Here is a 17,944-nt window from a genome sequence, read left to right on the forward strand (position 1 = left end):
TACGTACTGATGTTACCTCCCTTTTATAGATGAGGTAACGAAGGCTCAAAGATTTTAACTAACTTTCTCAAGATGACACGACTGGAGAGTGCCAGAGCCAGGATTTGGATCCAGGTCTGTCTGATTCCAAAAGCTTGGGCTTTTAGCCATAGCATGAAAACAGGCCAAACAAGAGACCAGCTCACCAAGACTGGAGTTGATGTATGAAGTACAGCAGACAGATCCCTACCACAGCCTAACCAGCCCATGTGGCAAAAACATGAGATTTTTTTAGGAGAGACAATTCACCTGCTTTTTGCATTCTTGTGAATTTCAAGGTTTTGTCCGACCTTATTTTACTCAGAGATCTGAACCCCATCCTGAACCATTTCTCAGATGTCTTCAATCCCACTCCAAATACAGAAGTAAAGAGCTGAAACAAAGGGAAAGGCACGCCTTTAGTTTCTACAACAAACATTATGTCAATGAAATGATACTTTTCAAGGTCAAGCGATTAAGAAAGGGTGTAAACAAATCTCTGACCTAGTTCCTCCTGAATATGACAAGCAGGTGGGCAATGGTAATTTTTCAGGGGCATTTCTATTTCAGGAGGGTCCCTTCCTGACATATGTTATTACTAAATGAAGCAGAAGGGAGGAGCCAGCCTCTGGCACTGCCGAGGGCTTCCAGATATCCAATAAGGATTGCCTGCACTGTCAATGCGTGACAACAGGGATCTGTACCCAACCCTTTGCCAAGAGTGTCTTACACACACTGATGCATATTCACCCTCACAATTTAAAGAGGGATGCACGTGTAGGTTGCATAAATTCTCCACCATCACACAACTGGTAAGTGTCAGAGCCCAGACTCACCCCAGTCTGTCCGCCCTCTAGGCCTGGCCTTCTGCCCTCGACCACAGTTTAGCCTAAGCATCACTTCTGAACCCAAGGGATTGGTAGGTGGAAGTCTCTGTCCCCTGCAACTCCAAAGTAGGGAACACTGGGAGGTAACAGACCCTGCTTCAAAGTAGACAAGGATTCAGTGAGGAGCAGGTTTCTTAAAGAACAGGTTTGTTCTTTAAGAGTAGGTAGGTTTGTTTTGTCTCACAGTCTTAGTGTACCCAGGAGTGACAGACACTTGGGAGGTAAGGTCATTTGTATCTCACCATAGCATGGCAATAAGCTCGAGCACCCATATTTATTTAGGCATCTCCTTCCTAGACCACTGCTATGGACTGAATTGTGCCCCCTCCTCCCAAATTCATATGTTGAAATCTTAACCTCCAGTGGGATGGTATCTGGAGATGGGGCTTTTGGGAGGTATTTAGGTTTAGATGAGGTCATGAGGTGGGTCCTCACGATAGGATTAGTGCCTTTATAAGAAGAGACACCAGAGAGTTTGCTCTCTCTCTGTGTCATGCGAGGACACATTGAGAAGGAGGCCGTCTGCAAACCAGGAAGAGAGTCCTAACCAGAGCCCAACCATGCTGGCACTCCAATCTCAGATTTCCAGGCTCTAACTGTGAGAAAATAAATATTTGTTGTTTAAGTCACTCGGTCTGCGACATTTTGTTATGGTACCCCAAGCTGACTAATACAACCACTTAGAATAAGTAATAGGATTAACTGAAAAACCATTTTTGATAAATACATATAAAAATCACGTACTTTGAAGGACTGATATCGTTCATCGTTTAACACAGCTTTAACTTCAGAACTTTCTCCATCTTCAATAATTTCCTGCACGAACAGTTGAAAAATATATTACATTAGTGATGTTAACTGCAGTCTAAGATTTTCAAATCCCCAGATCTAGTAGCTTAATTTTTCATGAAATACACCTGTTGTATACAGGATATTTCCTTAGCTGATCTGGAGAAAACAAGACATTTCCTGCTTGAAAAATCTCAGGTTATTATATTTCCAAGGACCCCTTTACAATCCTCAAGGAGGAAGGTACAGAATGATTAGGGTCCAAATCTATAGAACACCAAACCAAAAGATTCACTGCAAAAGGTGTGTCTAAATATTTGAGATAGTTTTCTTTTCAATTAATATAAACTAGCTGAAACAAGAGGACTTTTCATCTGAGCCGGTTAATTTTGGACCCACTGAAAAGCTAATCCGGGTTCAAGCCCTTATGATGTCTAGCTCAGAGCCACCCAACATCCTCTAAATAGAGCTGGGATTATTTCCCTTGAATAATTTACCTCGAGCTTGACTATATTGAAACTTACTCTTGGATGACCAATTTGCCTTGCCAGAGAATCCTTAAACATCATTAAATAAATAACTACCCATCCCTGGCTCTCTTCTTAGAATATACAGGTAGAGATACAGAATCAGCTCCACGGCCCCTCACACCCACCACCATTCTGGAGAGCAATGTCCCCTGAGTGGAAGTGAGGGTCTTCACACAGCCTGTGTTTGAAGTCATAGCATCCTCTCCCATTGAGCTTTCAGGTCACTAGAGTCTTTCACTGTGATTAATGATACGGGAGAGTTATTTTCCCACTAGCTGACCCCACATAGCTCCAGGAGAGAAAATATTGGAGTATGAATTACACATATATATGTGTGTATCTATCTATCTATGTAATATATATGTTATATAATATATATATATAATCTATATTAGAGGAAAAGGAAAATAAGTCATGAATACCACATCTATATAGTTAACAAGAAAATCCATTAACTGCATCTCTCTCTCTCCCTCCCTCCCTCCCTCCCTATCAGGAGTTGGGACGAATGACCTTTCACCCTTACCTCTATGACACACTTCACTCTGTCCCCCAGGCAGGGAATTCCTTCTGTGTCCCTCATACTGATGATTGTGAATGGCAGAGATTTAAGTACAGACGCTGCTCTCGTAAATTCCAGACAAGAGACTTCATTTTCTTTAAACTCATAATTTTCAGCCAATACCTCAAAGGCATCCTGAAGAATAAAACCAGATGAGCAAATCACAGTCTGTTTCCTGGCCCCTAGCCCACCAGCCAGCAGCCACTTGCAAACACCTTGCTCTCTGTTAAGTATTATAACACCTCGTGACTATTTCCTCAAAGATCAGGATTGGGTGTGCTGTACTTTTGCACCCGTCCCTTGGTGGATGAGAGGAATTGAGTTGAAAAGACAGGCCACAGAGCGCTTTGTAAGGAAACTTTGAGTTCTCTGCCATTAGATATTCAAGAGTGATATAACTATAAAATGATACTGTGCTCATTGCATCTTCCTAGTTGTTACTTGGCATGATGCTTCCCTCTTTGCTGACTTTCCCACCAGCCTGTGGCCAGGATTCTGTCTTGATCACTGGGAAGCCCCATCTCTTATCTCATACGTGAAATACAGTCAGCACTTAGCATAGGCTTGTTGAATGAATGGGTATAATCATAAGTGGCGCAAACCCACAGGCAGGGTTATTTAAGGTAGGGCACGTTTGCATTTCTGGCAGAGGAGGAAGCAGCTGCAGCTGTGTGGCACGATGCTCAGTGTGCCCAGAAGCTGCAATTTCCTGGTGCTCCTTGCACACGTGGGGCTAGAAGACTAGAAAGGAGAAGTTTTGTATTTGATATACTAATGCATGTTTTATCTATCTGACTACTGACTCTAGGCTGGAGGACAAGCAGTTATAGGCTTGTTCGGGTCATTTGAAACATAATTATTGAATTTCAGGGCTGAATTTAGAGATGATCTATAGCTAATTCCTTTTTGAGCAGATGAGGAAACTGAGGCTCAGAGAGAGGAATTGACTTGCCCCAGCTAGTTAATATCAGAGAGGCTGAATCCAGGTCTGCTGACTCTCAATCCTCTGGCTTCCCAGCAAAGCTATTTATGCACAATTGCTATTTCTATGTAATTTGCTCTTACTATGTAATGGACGAATTACAGTACATATTTGTTTTTTCAGAATATTTGCCTTTGATAACTGTTGCGTCCATTAATGACAACTCCTGATAAATAGTAACCTACTGTCTCTAAAGAATGTGCTCCGAATATATTTGTCTATTTCCATGACAAAAGGAGACCCATTCTTGACAGAAAGAGGAACCAGAGATCAGGTTAGAGGAGTGGGTAAGGGTGTGAAAAACATTCCTAGATTTTCAGGAATATTCCTAACTTAATTTGGAGATTCATGGAAAGAAGCAGAAAGCCCTGCGTTTGCTCTAGGTGTTGTTGTAAATCTCCATTACCGTGAATATGTGGTTCCAGTTGTTTAAAGTGGTTCTTCTCTGACACGCGTACTGAGAGATCTTTTTTACAGCAAGTGGTGGAGTCTTCTGGAAGCCCGGGTTGGGAGTAGCTGAATAGTCTGTTCTCACCTAAACAAATGCATCAGCATCCATTTTAAATAACAATTAATAGTGGTGATAATAATAGATGTGTGTGAAGAAAAAGGCAGTTTGATGGCAATTGTCTCTGGAAAGAGAATAAAATCATAGGAGGCTCAAATTTTATGTTATATGCATCTCTAATATTTGAATTTGCTACAATTAACATGTATTATTTTTGCAATCTGAAAAAATAACATTAAAAAAACTACCAATTAAATATCATTTTTCTTTTCTGTGAACTTATGTAGTTATGGTCTGTTGGTGATGGGTGTAGAATTAAGAGCTTAACTTTATTTTTTTCTTTATGAATGATCACAGTAAGAAAAAAAAATAAGAACCTTCTACTTTTCTGACTGCTGACATCAAGACTTCAATATTTTGAAATATTTGTGTATAGACTTGTTTGTAAAAATAGCTACCATTTATTAAGTGCATATATAAATCAGGCTCTGTCTTAAGCACTTTACATGTGTGTTATTCTAATCCTCATAACCATCTTACAAGATAGGCAGGCACTATTGTTCTCATAATGTAGTGGAAGAAACTGAAGCTCAGAAAAGCTAAGTGACTTGTCCAAGTTCACACAGGGAGTAAGCAGAGAACCTGGGGTTTAACTCAGGTCTGTTGGTTCTACAGCCCATGTTCTTAATCATCAAGCAAAAGGCAATGAAAATCACATTCGTGACACTTACAACAAGCTGGTGTTTTCCTGTAATCTCCACCGGTTTTCCTGCTCCCATACTTTCTATCAGCCAGGAGACGTCGAGGAGTTCTAGCTGTGAGCTGGCTCTTATGTTCTGTACCTGAAGCCAGTCAAGAACCTCTGAACCAGAGTTGTTTTCTGCCACAATGTGGGTGACAGAATCACTGCAGAATGCAAGACAAAGTTACCAGCTGAAGGGACTTTTGAAATGAGAAGCTCTCCTCTTTCCCTGAGGCGTTTCAGAGCATTCCATCTGATGGAGAAAGATGCACAGTAGACCTGACCATAGGCACAGAGAACCTAGACCTCCATGCAAGGGAATTCTACTTAAATTAGTGTAACAACAGTGGTCTATGTTACATATCAGATGCAAGAAAAATTAAGAAAACATTAGTAAGATTGTGGTGTCAATGGGAAACCAAGGTCCAGAGAGGATGGAGGATAGAACCGTTCTTAAATTAGCACCTTGCACTCTGCTTGTGGCTTTGATGTACCACTTCGTTTTTATTTGTAGAAGGCTTTAACCCAGTGCCTTTCAAACTTATTTGTGACCCACAGTTAGAAACACATTTTATATCACCCAAAATATAGATGTAGATGTCGACATGCTTATAACATCCCACTAAACTGATCTCACAACCCCTTAATAGGAGGTGACCAGCCTTTGAGAAATATTGTTTTACATGTTTTGTGTTTTTTTTTTTTTTTTTTTTTTGCGGTACACGGGCCTCTCACTGTTGTGGCCTCTCCCATTGCGGAGCACAGGCTCCAGACGCGCAGGGTCAGTGGCCATGGCTTACGGGCCCAGCTTCTCCGCGGCATGTGGGATCTTCCCAGACTGGGGCACGAACCCGTGTCCCCTGCATCGGCAGGAGGACTCTCAACCACTGCACCACCAGGGAAGCCCCTGTTTTACATGTTTTTCAAAGTACAACCCTGTGACGTAAGACCCTGTATCTTTTCCCTAGTAAGTACTGAGCACTTACAATGTTTCAGCACTGTCCAAGTACTTTACATACATTATCTGATTTAATACTCACATAGCTCCTCAAGTAAATGTCATACTAGTCACACTTCAAAAATGAGGAAACTGAAGAACAGAGAGGTTAAGAACATCCTGAAGGTCACACAGCTGGTAAATGATATTTATCCTTTTTGACTGTCTTTTCTGGGTCAAGTATGTTATTTCTAGTTTTGAAGAAGTCTCCACAGTCAGCATTTTATCATTGGAACTAATAATTTTTAAGGCTCCTTCAGTTCAAGTAGTCTATGAATCTGGGAAATAACAAGAGCAAATAGTGTACTTAGGTATCTAAGAGAAAAAAATCAATTTTCTCTTCTTTTTCCCACTTCTCTTGCTTGACTTCTTCTTTCTCCTTCTCCTTTTCTTGACTGACTCTTGGATTCATTGGGTATTTTTTGGTTCACTCTTATATGCACAGCCCTAGGTTTCTTGTGGTGGTGATGGGTACCGAAGAAGAAAAGAGAAGTCTCTGGGCATCAGTATCTTATGTTAACAGTATGTTATGATAAGACACAAGATATGGACAGGATCTGCAGATGGTACACAGAGAGGGAAAAGAATTTGGTGTGGGCTGGGAGAGGTGGATGGCTTTGTGGAAAAAGCAGGATTTGTGCCCTGTCTGGGTGGATGGGAGGGATAAGGTACCTGGTAGGCAGAACTTTTGGTCGTCCTGGAAGAAAAGGTTCAGAGGAAAGGAAGGAGAACGGCCTGTACTGGAGTGAAGAATTCATGTTGGGAAGTAGTTGCAGATGTGGCTGAGTACCACATTACAGAGGGTCTTGGAAGCCTGGCTGAAGAAGTTGGATCTTGTTTTCTGGGATTATGGAGCCACTGAAGGCTTTTGTGAGCAGGACATGGATAGCATTGTTGTGTTATTTTAAAAGACTAATCTGTTACACACAATGATTTGGAAGGGGGAGTCATGGGTTGGGGAAAGGTGGGGAGCTACTTAGGAAGATGAATCACTGGACCAGATATAAGATGACTTAAACCCCACTCTGGTTCCTATAGCTCTAGAAAGGAAGGCAAAGAAGACATATGATGGACAGCTGGCATCGCCTATGAAAGATGGTGTGGAGAATAGACTCAGATATGACTCCAGCATATCTATCACACTCAAGTATTATCACTTTTGGTAGAAATAGGGATTTAGGAAGTTGCATCTCTTTGGGGGAAGGGGTGGGGGAGTGGAATTGAAGTTTATTTCAGGCATGCTGCATTGGAAGGATGGCTGGAGATCCAAATGAAAATAGCTGGCTGACAGTTGGGATCTGAGGCTGGCGCTGGGAGAGAGGTGAGGGCTGGAGATCAGAGCTGAGACCATCTGGATGGCAGGATGTGCAGCAGGCCCAGGCAGAAATAAGTCAGGGTAAAACAACCTTTTACAGGGGATGAGGGAAGACGGCTAGCTGCTTCCCTATTCCAGATCCATATAATTCCAAAGATTATTTATGGTAAACTTCTTGAAAGATTGTTTATGTCAAGACTTGAACAACAAAAGAATTAACAGGGCTACATAGTAATTATTATTCCTTCTATATTTCTGCCCTTCGAAGGGAAATTTTACTATTACATTATTTATTATAATATTTATTCTTATAAATAGGGTTTTGTCTGAACCTCAGAGGGAGCAGGGTGTGCTGAGGAGGCGCTCTGGGGTTCAGTGTCCAAATTTAGACCCCTCACCATCCACTCTTGTACCACCATCCCCCAGTGGGGATATGTGAGCTCACCCTATTGGATGAGGACCATGTTCATCTCTTACTGAATTCATATAAGCGTATTTGTGAATATAGGCTATACATCATATGAAGGAAGACTCAGATTTAGACTTCCAACCCCTGCTCATTAAGCAACTAGCAAACAAAACAAAACAACAACGACAGCAATAAAGCACATACAAAACAAAAAATCAAACATTCACATTGTGCTATTCAGAGTTCAGTACTGTTTGTCACTCGTTCCCACAAAGTAAGAGCTTGAAAGTCAGCATTAGGAACTTTGACATCATCACAGTACAGTCATATCTCAGAGATATTGCAGGTTCGGTTCCAGACCACCACAATAAAGCATTTGTTCACTTTCTGTTCTGAGCCCTTAGCAAATAGTATTACCAAGAAGGGTCATCCCCTCTAGTGTGTTCTGCTGTCTTACTGCTGTGTTGTGGCAGCCCTTTGCTGATACAGTGGTTTTCTCTCTGCCCTGAAGACTCCAGTATTGAAAAGACTAATAATATTTGTATATTACCATGTACCAGAACCATGGTAGGCACATTTCATACGCTACCTCATTTAATTGTCAATAACACTATGAGGTAGGTATGGTTATCCCCATCTAAAAATAAGAAAAGAGCTTTTGAGAGACATTGAAAATTCACCCAGCTATAATTGGTAGAGCTGAAATTTGATCTGAGGTCTGTTTTAATCTAAAATCTGTGTACTGGGGGACTTCCCTGGTGGTCCAATGGTTAAGACTCCATGCTTCCACTGCATGGGGTGCTGGTTTGATCCTTGGTAGGGGAACTAAGATCTTGTGTGGCACAGCCAAAAAAATAAAATAGAATAAAACCTGTGTGCTAGACCACACTGAGCTGTCCCTCTGTGACTTTGTGCTTAATTCCATGGCTCTGGCGGGAGCTATTCCTTTTCTCAAAAGGAATACCATCAGGATGGGTATCACCACCACCACCACCACCATCATGATCACGATGAAGATTCTCTCCGAAGTGCAGAAATAGAGGTGGACTGACACTTCCTACATAACACTGTTAGACACTCTCTCCCTGCTGCTGCCACATAGGATTCATGTTTCGATGTTTTATGTCCAGTATAATATGGGCTACAATAAGGACTGTCCCAGAAATTCTGAAAGAACGGTTGCTATGGCTACACACCAGGTTGGAGTAGTCACAGAGGGGCTGTCAGGCTCCCTGAGCTCTGGGTTTTGCCTAAACTTCGGAGGGAGATAGATGTGCTCAGGAGGAACCCCCGGGGCTCCTCTTCCAAATTCAGGTCCCTCACCATCCACACTTACCACCCCCTGTTCCTCCACACTATCTCTCACCTAGGGTATCTCCGGACTCAGCCCTGCCTCTAACAGACATTCTGAATGCCTAGGGATGTGGGGGAAGGGTGCTGTAAAACAATCAACAAACTATTAAATACTGGTATACACGAAAGAAAAAGACTAGAGAGAAACATTCCAGACAATCTGCAAGAATAACAAAAACTACGTGCACGCACTCACACACACACGCATTCACACACACACACGGATATGTTCTTACTCAATCTGCCCAAGAGTCTTATGAGGTGGGGAATAAAATTTCAAATGAGAAAACCAAGCCTACAGAGGTTACATGAAGCCCAGGTGTTCATGACTCGAGCGATCTCTTAACGTTCTGCTAGACTGTGGTTAGACCCCTGTGCGAGGTTTTGTTTGTTTTAAGCATTTTTCTATATTTTCCCATTTTCTGTCATGAACCATCTTTCATCACTTTTCCACTTAAAGGAATAAATACACATGCATGTCATTTTCAAGGGCAAATCAACCTGGGATGGGGGCTGAGATGGCTGTTTGGGGCTGGCCCCAAAGACCTGGGCTTTCTTCTTATGATACAAGGTGGCAGCGAGCCTCAGGCTGCCATCTTCAATCTCTTCTAAAGACCCCAAGGCAGTGCTGAGATGGCTGTTCCTGAAATATCAGTGGATTCCATTCTTTAAGTGCATCCAGTTTCTTAGCCATGACCAATTAATAGTGCCTTGGAGTGGGTTTGGGAGGCTGTGAACCAATTGCAGGAATCCTGAACTCGGATTTGTCCTTCGGCTTCCCACAGGGAAAACCATGCAGGGTCCTGTTCCTCAACTGGTGCTGAACTGAAACGTGCTTGATTGATGCTTGGCATCGCCAAGGGCAGGGACAGTGTTACAATCTGCCTGATTATAAGCTGCATGGTTATAATCATGCCTGGCGCCCAGCTCACGGCCAGATTCAGAGCAATGGTCAATAGAGAGCCCACTAGTAGAATGAATTGATTAATCTATGGCTCTAAAGGAAAGTTTCTAAAATTCTCGTGTCTACTAGAGACACACAGGAAGGTGGACTAAAATTCAGATGCATGAGCCTTATTACCAGAGATTCAGATTCAGCAAATCTCACCTAGGGCCCAGAAATATGGATTTTGACAAGCTCCCTTGGTGATTCTGACATAGTCAGTTCTAGTTATCTTGTTGGTGCACAACCAACAATCCCCAAATGTAATGGCTTTGAAAAGGAACAGTTTTGTTACGTCTGGCAATTTTGTGGGTCAGGAATTTAGGCAGCTCAGCTGGGCCATCCTTCTGTTGCATATACAGCTGATGGAGGTACTGGTGTTCCACACAGCATGCGTGTCTGGCACCTTGGCGAGGGTGGCTGGGAGGTGGGGCTCAGCAGCATCGATCAGCCTGAGCACCTTTAAGTGGCCTCTCTCAGCAGGACCTCAAACTTCTTACCTGAGGCTCTGGGGTCCAAGGAACAGCAGAAGCCTCAGGGCCTTTTATGACCTAGCCCCCAAAGCCACATAGTATCACTTCTGCTGTACCCTATCCGGTACACCAGCCCCACCCCCACCCCCAATGCAAGGAAAGGGAAAATAGTCCCTGTCACTCCGTGGGGGCCACCGTATTTCAAAACCACCTCACAGCCCAAGAACTCCACCTTGTGGAACGGAGCTATAGAGAAAGATCGCTCTTTACCTGCCCCAGCTTAGATCTGATCCCCATGCTGGACTTGCTGCTTAATTACAGCAATGTTTTCCCCCATGGTACTCATTTCTCTGCAGGCACATGAGATAATTTTAAGGAGTACATAACTGAACATTTAAAAAGTTTATGTGTTTATTAAATCTATATGTTTAAATTATGTATATCAGACCCATGGTTTTTATGATTATTATTCCTTAAGATAGGGCTAAATTGCAATGATTCCGTTTAGGGGCAATTAAAAGAAACACATTAGGTATATAATAATCCATACGGTAAAAGATATTATAAGAATCATGAATGTGGCCCTCAGATGTCCAGAAAGCTCTAAACTGAAAGATTAACTCACAAATCTCAGTTCCGATTTTTTTTCTCAGATACCAGTATCCCTGATCTTTCTGTCTTTCTTTTCCCAGTTGGTCCTGCCTCTTGATACAATTAGAAAAACTCTCCATGAGGAAAGAGGCAGCCATCCTTCTTTGCCAGGAGCCAGACTGACACCCCAAGCTGTCCTCATGGATGGTCACCTGCTTTTTTCTTTGTCTTTAAAACTCTTTTCTTTCCCTGGGGAGGGCATTCTTTTTTTTTTTTTTAATTAAAGTATAGCTGATTTACAGTATTGTGTTAGTTTCAGGTGTACAGCAGTGATTCAGATATTTTTTTCAGATTATATTCTATTATAGGTTATTACAAGATATTGAATATAATTCCCTGTGCTATACAGTAAATCCTTGTTGCTTACCTATTTTATGTATAGTAGTTTGTATCTGTTAATTTCTTACTTCTTTCCATCTGACATAGGACTTATTTTATAAACAATAACTTTAAATAGTTATTTATAGTTGAGCAGAGACATTCACAGTTTAAAAATATCCTCTTGCAAATTTCCCTAGCAACCGATCTGTTTCAGAATCCCTGACACCGAAAAATCAAGGTAGTTTTATTTGGTTTTATCGCACATTCTTACTAGCACCAGTAAAGCCAAGTTTCTATTTCCAGTCCTTGATATACTTAAGACTGAGAGGGTCTTGCCTTGAGTTTTTGACCCACAGCAAATGAGACTATGAACATTTTTTTTTTTTTTTTTTTTTTTTTTGAGGTACGCTGGCCTCTCACTGTTGTGGCCACTCCTGCCGCAGAGCACAAGCTCTGGATGCGCAGGCCCAGCGGCCATGGCTCACGGGCCCAGCCGCTCCACAGCATGTGGGATCTTCCCGGACTGGGGCACGAACCCGTGTCCCCTGCATCAGCAGGCGGACTCTCAACCACTGCGCCACCAGGGAAGCCCAACATTTTCATTTTTAAAGTCCACAAATTTTGAAATATAAAGTACTTTGGACCAGAGCAGGACTAATTTTTACACTGCATACTCTTGAACTCAGAAAAATAAAGTCTTCATTACTTTGCTGATTACAAAGGTAATACAGGTGCATTGTGGAAAAAAAAATTTAGTGACAAAAATTACTCTTGGTAATCATAAGTTCCTTTGGTTGGCTTCATATTCACCAGATAAATCATTCTTTGAGCAAATATTTCCTGAAGCCTACTCTGGGTAAGAAAATTGTCAAGGGTATGAAGATGAGGTCTACACAATGGCCCAGATGACGCCCTTGCCTTTGTGGAGTCAGGGACGGGCAGCTGGGTGAGATGAGGAACAAACCCAAGTGGAAGAGCCGGGGCCCAACCCTAGGCCATGGATCACACCTGTGTCCACGGAGGAAGTTTATTCCTCTAGGAAGGCTTCCAGGGGCCTTAGGTCTTAGATGCAGAGAGGTGCAGGGAGGAGCCATTCAAGGTTGGGGGAGAAAGAGTGAGAAAAACCCATAAAGAGAAACCAATGAAGATGTGTTTTGACATTGGACCCAGAAGAGGCCTAGAGGTGGACAAGTTCCACATTGTATTTTCTAGAGCAGGTAACAGCTCTTTCATCTGGTGTTCAGTTTATTTGGCAAACAATGACTTTAATATTTTTATTTGAGATACCACAAATTTGAAGTGATCAGACATTGTCAAAGATAAGCAGAGCTGGATACTACTGAAAGCAGTGAGAATAGATTTTATTCAGTAATAACTATTGCAATAGGGAAGAGGGTCCAGCATGAATGGAACTCAACTTCGAGCGAACAGAAGGCAGGAGACCTTGTAAAGGCTGGAGTGTGGGAAAGGCACCGAGAGGCATTAAGGGGGCTGGTCCTTGTGACCTGGCCACCTGGATTTACTAATTGCTGCTTATTCAGAGGAGAAAACGTCTGGAATATTTGTGACAGGAGGCAGTGGGGCAAGTTAGAGCAAGGGGCCCACTGAAGTTAGGCCTTTACCTTCCTGCAGAGACTGGGGGTGAGAATGATCTCCTTGGATGTTTGCTCTCAGGTCCTTGAGAAGACAGTTCTGGGTGGTTGGAAGATTTACATCTCAAAGGGGCAGAGAAAGGGTTTATACTGGCAAGATTTCTAAAGTACCTGTTCTAAGAGGGGGTTCAGGGGTCTATCTGCCTATTGCCAGGTTTTGGCTGGAACAAACAGTAAATTCTCCGGTAATCTTGAACTTTCTCAGGCAGGCATTTTAAGGCGGGGCCAGGGGTACAATCCTAGGGACATGGCCTTAAGCTGCTAGAAGCCACACTAGAGTTTAGTCAAGGAAAGGGTCTTTATCAATATTCAGGTGAAAAACCATGGATTTGACTACCAGGAAATTCTTTGAAGACAATAGTTTTGGGATAATGAGTGAGGCAGAAGCCACATTTCAAAAGTTACGTAGTGAATGGATGGAAACCAAAATGACACAAGAAGGCTCGAAGTGTTGGGTAGGAAAATGCTAATTTTAAAAAAAGAGGAAGACGAGTACATACTTGGAAAATACATTATGCTATCTTTTCATGCTAGGTGACAACAAAGGTACAGTTCCTGACTCTCCTGTCTGATTTTAAACTCTTTGCTTGCAGGGTTCAAGTCTTCTACTATTTTTTGTCTCCAGAACCTGACACATATCGTGCAGAGTGGGTACTAACAGAACACTTTATATGTGATGCCATGATGGTATATCTTGCTTTCAGTAAAATCAGTGCCTTCCAAAGGTACCCTTGTAGACAAATTATGCAGGTCCAGGAAGGGCAAAAGTATCCTCTGATGGGTTTCTACAGCTTGAACAGTGGAACTCAGCAAGTGTTAATCTGCTGGGCGATGTAACCATGGAGATCCACCCTTCCTACCCAGCCCTTTCTTCTTCAGCATCAATGATTTAGGTCAAGACATAGATGGTAGGCTTAGCTAATATGTTCATAGAGGAGGGTTGATGCAGATAAAGTTTTAAAATAGCTCAAAGTACTGGAATCAAGGATAAAAGAAGAACATGACAAACACTAGATTCTGATCCTTCTCTATCTTGTCCCAGCTAGAGTAGCTCAAATATTATGAAGCCGCTCTAAAATTTAGGATGTTGGCCATGGAATAAAATTCAGAAACCTTTTTAATGAATGTGCACAAATGCCTCAAAGGACTTGACACCTCTCCTGATTTATATTTCAAGAACCAGCTTCCTATGGCACATGCAATAGCATGTCTTTTGCAATATAACATAAATATTAATGAAGTCCAATCCAAATATAAAGATACAGTGCACATATGCTAGAAATTTAAATAGTTCCAGATAGTTCTATGCATTCAGGTACACCATTTCTAAGCTGTGTGTTCAGGTCCAGGTAAAGTAGGAATCAGATTTTTCCTCAAATTTAATCCTCCTGGCAGCCAAAGAATGTGTCAGAAACTATGGAGATTACTGTCTATTTTCAGAGCATTTTTAATTTTAGCTCCTCTTTCTCTGAATCCTATATATCAAAAGGAGAGATCTAGCTGTTCTTATTGAGAAGTATCCTTTCTTTTAAAAAACAACTTCCTTTATTTTCATTTTAAAAATATACGTTTATTGTAAAAACACTTGGAAAACACAGAGCATAAAAGCAGCCATAATGTCTCCCAACGACCTCCTCCGCCTACTACCTAGTCTCTCCCTACTACCCCTTTCCCTACGAAATAGACGATTTGATGGGTTTCCTTCCTTTCTTTGTTCTATTTATTTATGTCATTTGATCTAGCTCAGAGTGTGGAGAGAGAGCCCTCTCCTTAGGGATTTACTGTAAAGGTCAATGGATTCAGCTAAGTAACAAGAAAACAACCACACTTTACATTTGTATAACTGTTTTAATTTATCCAAGTATATTGACATCCATCATCACATGTGGTATCACATCAGATAGACTAGACCATTTATCAAGAAACTAAGGTCAGAGAGAAGAGGGGGGTCTTGCCCCACATCACATGGCTGGGAAGGGTCAGAGCCAGAATTTGAGGTCTCTAGATTTCTTATCTAGAGATTTTCCCCTACAATAATTTCCATTGTCTTTTCCAGTTAAAGTCTGTATAACTATGTATGGAAATTCCGATTGAGAGCTAGGACTTTTACTTCTTGTGGTTTATTTTTGTGCCATAAAACACATTTGTATTTAATGTGTCTTCTGAGCAGCCAGCCTGGGAACCTTGCCACCGTCATCTCACAGCAGCAGTTGGCTCACCGTGCGCCAGTTTCCTCTGTCGCCTGAGCAGCTGGGCTCAGCCCCCGGCAGCAAAGCTGCCTGTTGGGCTCTTGTCAAAAGAAGAAGCTTGCCTCCCAGCGTCTCTCCTAGTACCTGCCTCAGCTACCGTGTGCATATTCGTAGCTGTGCCTGTAACTAAACTAGTCAGCTCTTGCTGGAAGTGTGGACATTTCAACAGAGAGCTTTCTATGTAAGTGATGCCTTGACCATCTGGCTCTCACCTTCCTGTCTGGCCCTTGCCAAATTTCTTTACCGCAAAAAGCAGTTCCATATTTGCTAAGGCTTCTAGTTTCTACTTTTTCAGTTTCCTTTTTTTCAATTTTGGTTTTTAGCCACTTACCTATGTCGTCTTTCCCCCTCCTGATTCCAATATTTTATGTAAGTCTGTTAAATAAGGCAGACTCAACAATTGGATGACATCTATGATTTTGTGGAAGGGATGTTTCAATGAGATTTTGAGCTTAATATCCCAAATGAGATAGGGGTTAAAAACGAAAAAAGAGGCAGGAGTTGGGAGACCATGTAAAGAGAAATCGGGTGAGGGAGACCATGGGAAACTCAGGAATTTCTGAATGGGGCACTTCAGTAAAAAATAAATAAATAAAATGTTTCTATGAGATTGACTCTTCATATGAATTATGGGTATTGTGAAAATTATCATATCTGATTATTGACTTTTGACATATGTTTCTCTAGCAATCTGAAACTGACACTTCCTCAGGAAATGCTTGTCAGTTTTATTTTTTAACATCAAAGACTATCTTCAAAGTAAAAATGTATTTTCACACAGAATTCTTATCGATTTTCCTGAAAAAAAAAAATGCGGTCAAACTATTCCTTGGACAATCAAAGCCAGCCAATTGCATTAATTATCATTCTTGATTCATTACAAGCCCTCTGGCAATTCTGTTTGGAACTGTTTATGCCAAGGTTCTAATACCATTTGTGTCTGGATTTTGTTTTGTTTGAAACCAGTGAAGAGTTTACCTGACTGTTAGAAAAAGAGCAGGGCCAGTGCTGGGATGTGAGTGGGTTTGCTAGTGAGCCAGTTAAGGTGCCCCACGCGTTTGCTTCAACTGCCTTCTTGTCTGGGCTCTGATCTCATCACTCTCAGCGTGGTGTCCATCACCCCTGGACAGAGCTGCCCCTGAATCTTTAACCGGCATCCCTCTCTCTACAAATCCCACTCAGACTGCTGCTTAGAAAAGCATGATCAGAGCCACATTTGGGTGCCTATGGTGAGCCAGCTGGTCACTCATCCTAGACCATCACAGACACTACCCACCTCAGCACAGTCAGATCGATGCACAGCTCAAGAGCCAAGCAATCAAACCACTCTTTTTGCTTCCAAGCAGCTGACAGTTTTTGATTGAACTCAGTGGTGCTTTAGTTTAATTTGGTCAAGAACAAACTCGAATGGTTTCATCATTGAACTTCCCAACTAGGTTTCTGTTGGTCATCCCTAGATACCTCATCTCATAATAGTGAAAGGCCAAAAAAAAAAAAAATTACGTTATCTTTTGGTGCCAACTGGTTTCAATATAATTGCATCAAATCCCCACTCATCTTATTTCCCTTAACTAATTGCCTCAAGTTTGTTGTTTAATTTCATACCTGTTCTCCCAGTGGGAGAGTCACCTCTTCTGTAGGTGGAGGAAAACACGGGTTCCAAAGAAGCCCTGCTTATTCACAAACTGAAATCCGTGATGTCTCTTACCTGAGCTCATTTTCAACCCTGAATCCTTTCCTTCGAGCCAGCTCCATGAGGAAGGTTCTGCGGGTGGTTCCCATTTTCTTCTCCAAAATGAAGAGGACCAAATCTCCAAACTTGATGTCATAAGAAGGGGAGGCCATTGAGGTGCCCAGCTGCCTGGGTCTCTTCTTCCGAGGGCCTGAGGGGGCCACGTGCAGCGGATCCATGGGGAGAGACTGCTGCTGCCTTTGGCTGTGCCAACAAGTGGTGTCTCCAGAAGTGAGGGAGAGCCTGCCCCTCCTTCATAAGGAGCCCTGATGTCATCTCACCATCTCACTGGGCTCTGCCCTGTTCATGACTTCCTGCTGAAGATCCATGGGGAATTGCTACCTCTGTTCATTTGTCCAGTACAGAGATGATAGTGGAAATGGTAAATTCACTTTTGGGTTCCTATGCATCATCTCATCAGATCCTCAGAATAACCTTTTGAGGAAGGTAGGGAAGCATCATTTTTCCCATGTTATTAATTAATTAATTAATTAATCTATTTACTTATTATAAATTTCTTGAGACCCCTCTTGTCTTTATTTTTTTTTAACATCTTTATTGGAGTATAATTGCTTTACAATGGTGTGTTAGTTTCTGCTTTACAACAAAGTGAATCAGCTATACATATACATATGTCCCCATAACTCTTCCCTCTTGCGCCTCCCTCCCTCCCTCCCTCCCTATCCCACCCCTCTAGGTGGTCACAAAGCACCGAGCTGATCTCCCTGTGCTATGCGGCTGCTTCCCACTAGATATCTATTTTACGTTTGGTAGTGTATATGTGTCCATGCCACTCTCTCACTTTGTCCCAGCTTACCCTTCCCCCTCCCC

General features: G+C 42.1%; 1 protein-coding gene across 1 annotated transcript in view; it reads right to left on the reverse strand.

Annotated features, from left to right (window-relative positions):
- The window catches only part of DNTT (DNA nucleotidylexotransferase), a 34,783-nt gene extending 17,444 nt beyond the window's left edge, over positions 1-17,339 (reverse strand). The window contains exons 1-6 of the mRNA XM_065894318.1: positions 17,090-17,339; positions 5,008-5,182; positions 4,175-4,303; positions 2,751-2,921; positions 1,650-1,721; positions 289-412 (exon numbers count right to left, since the gene is read on the reverse strand). Of these exons, the coding sequence (XP_065750390.1) occupies positions 289-412; positions 1,650-1,721; positions 2,751-2,921; positions 4,175-4,303; positions 5,008-5,182; positions 17,090-17,292 (874 nt within the window). The 5' untranslated portion in view covers positions 17,293-17,339. The remainder of the gene's footprint in view (positions 1-288; positions 413-1,649; positions 1,722-2,750; positions 2,922-4,174; positions 4,304-5,007; positions 5,183-17,089) is intronic.
- Between the last annotated feature and the right edge of the window lie 605 nt (positions 17,340-17,944).

This window comes from Phocoena phocoena, chromosome 16 (assembly GCF_963924675.1).
Source record: "Phocoena phocoena chromosome 16, mPhoPho1.1, whole genome shotgun sequence".
NCBI lineage: Eukaryota > Metazoa > Chordata > Mammalia > Artiodactyla > Phocoenidae > Phocoena > Phocoena phocoena.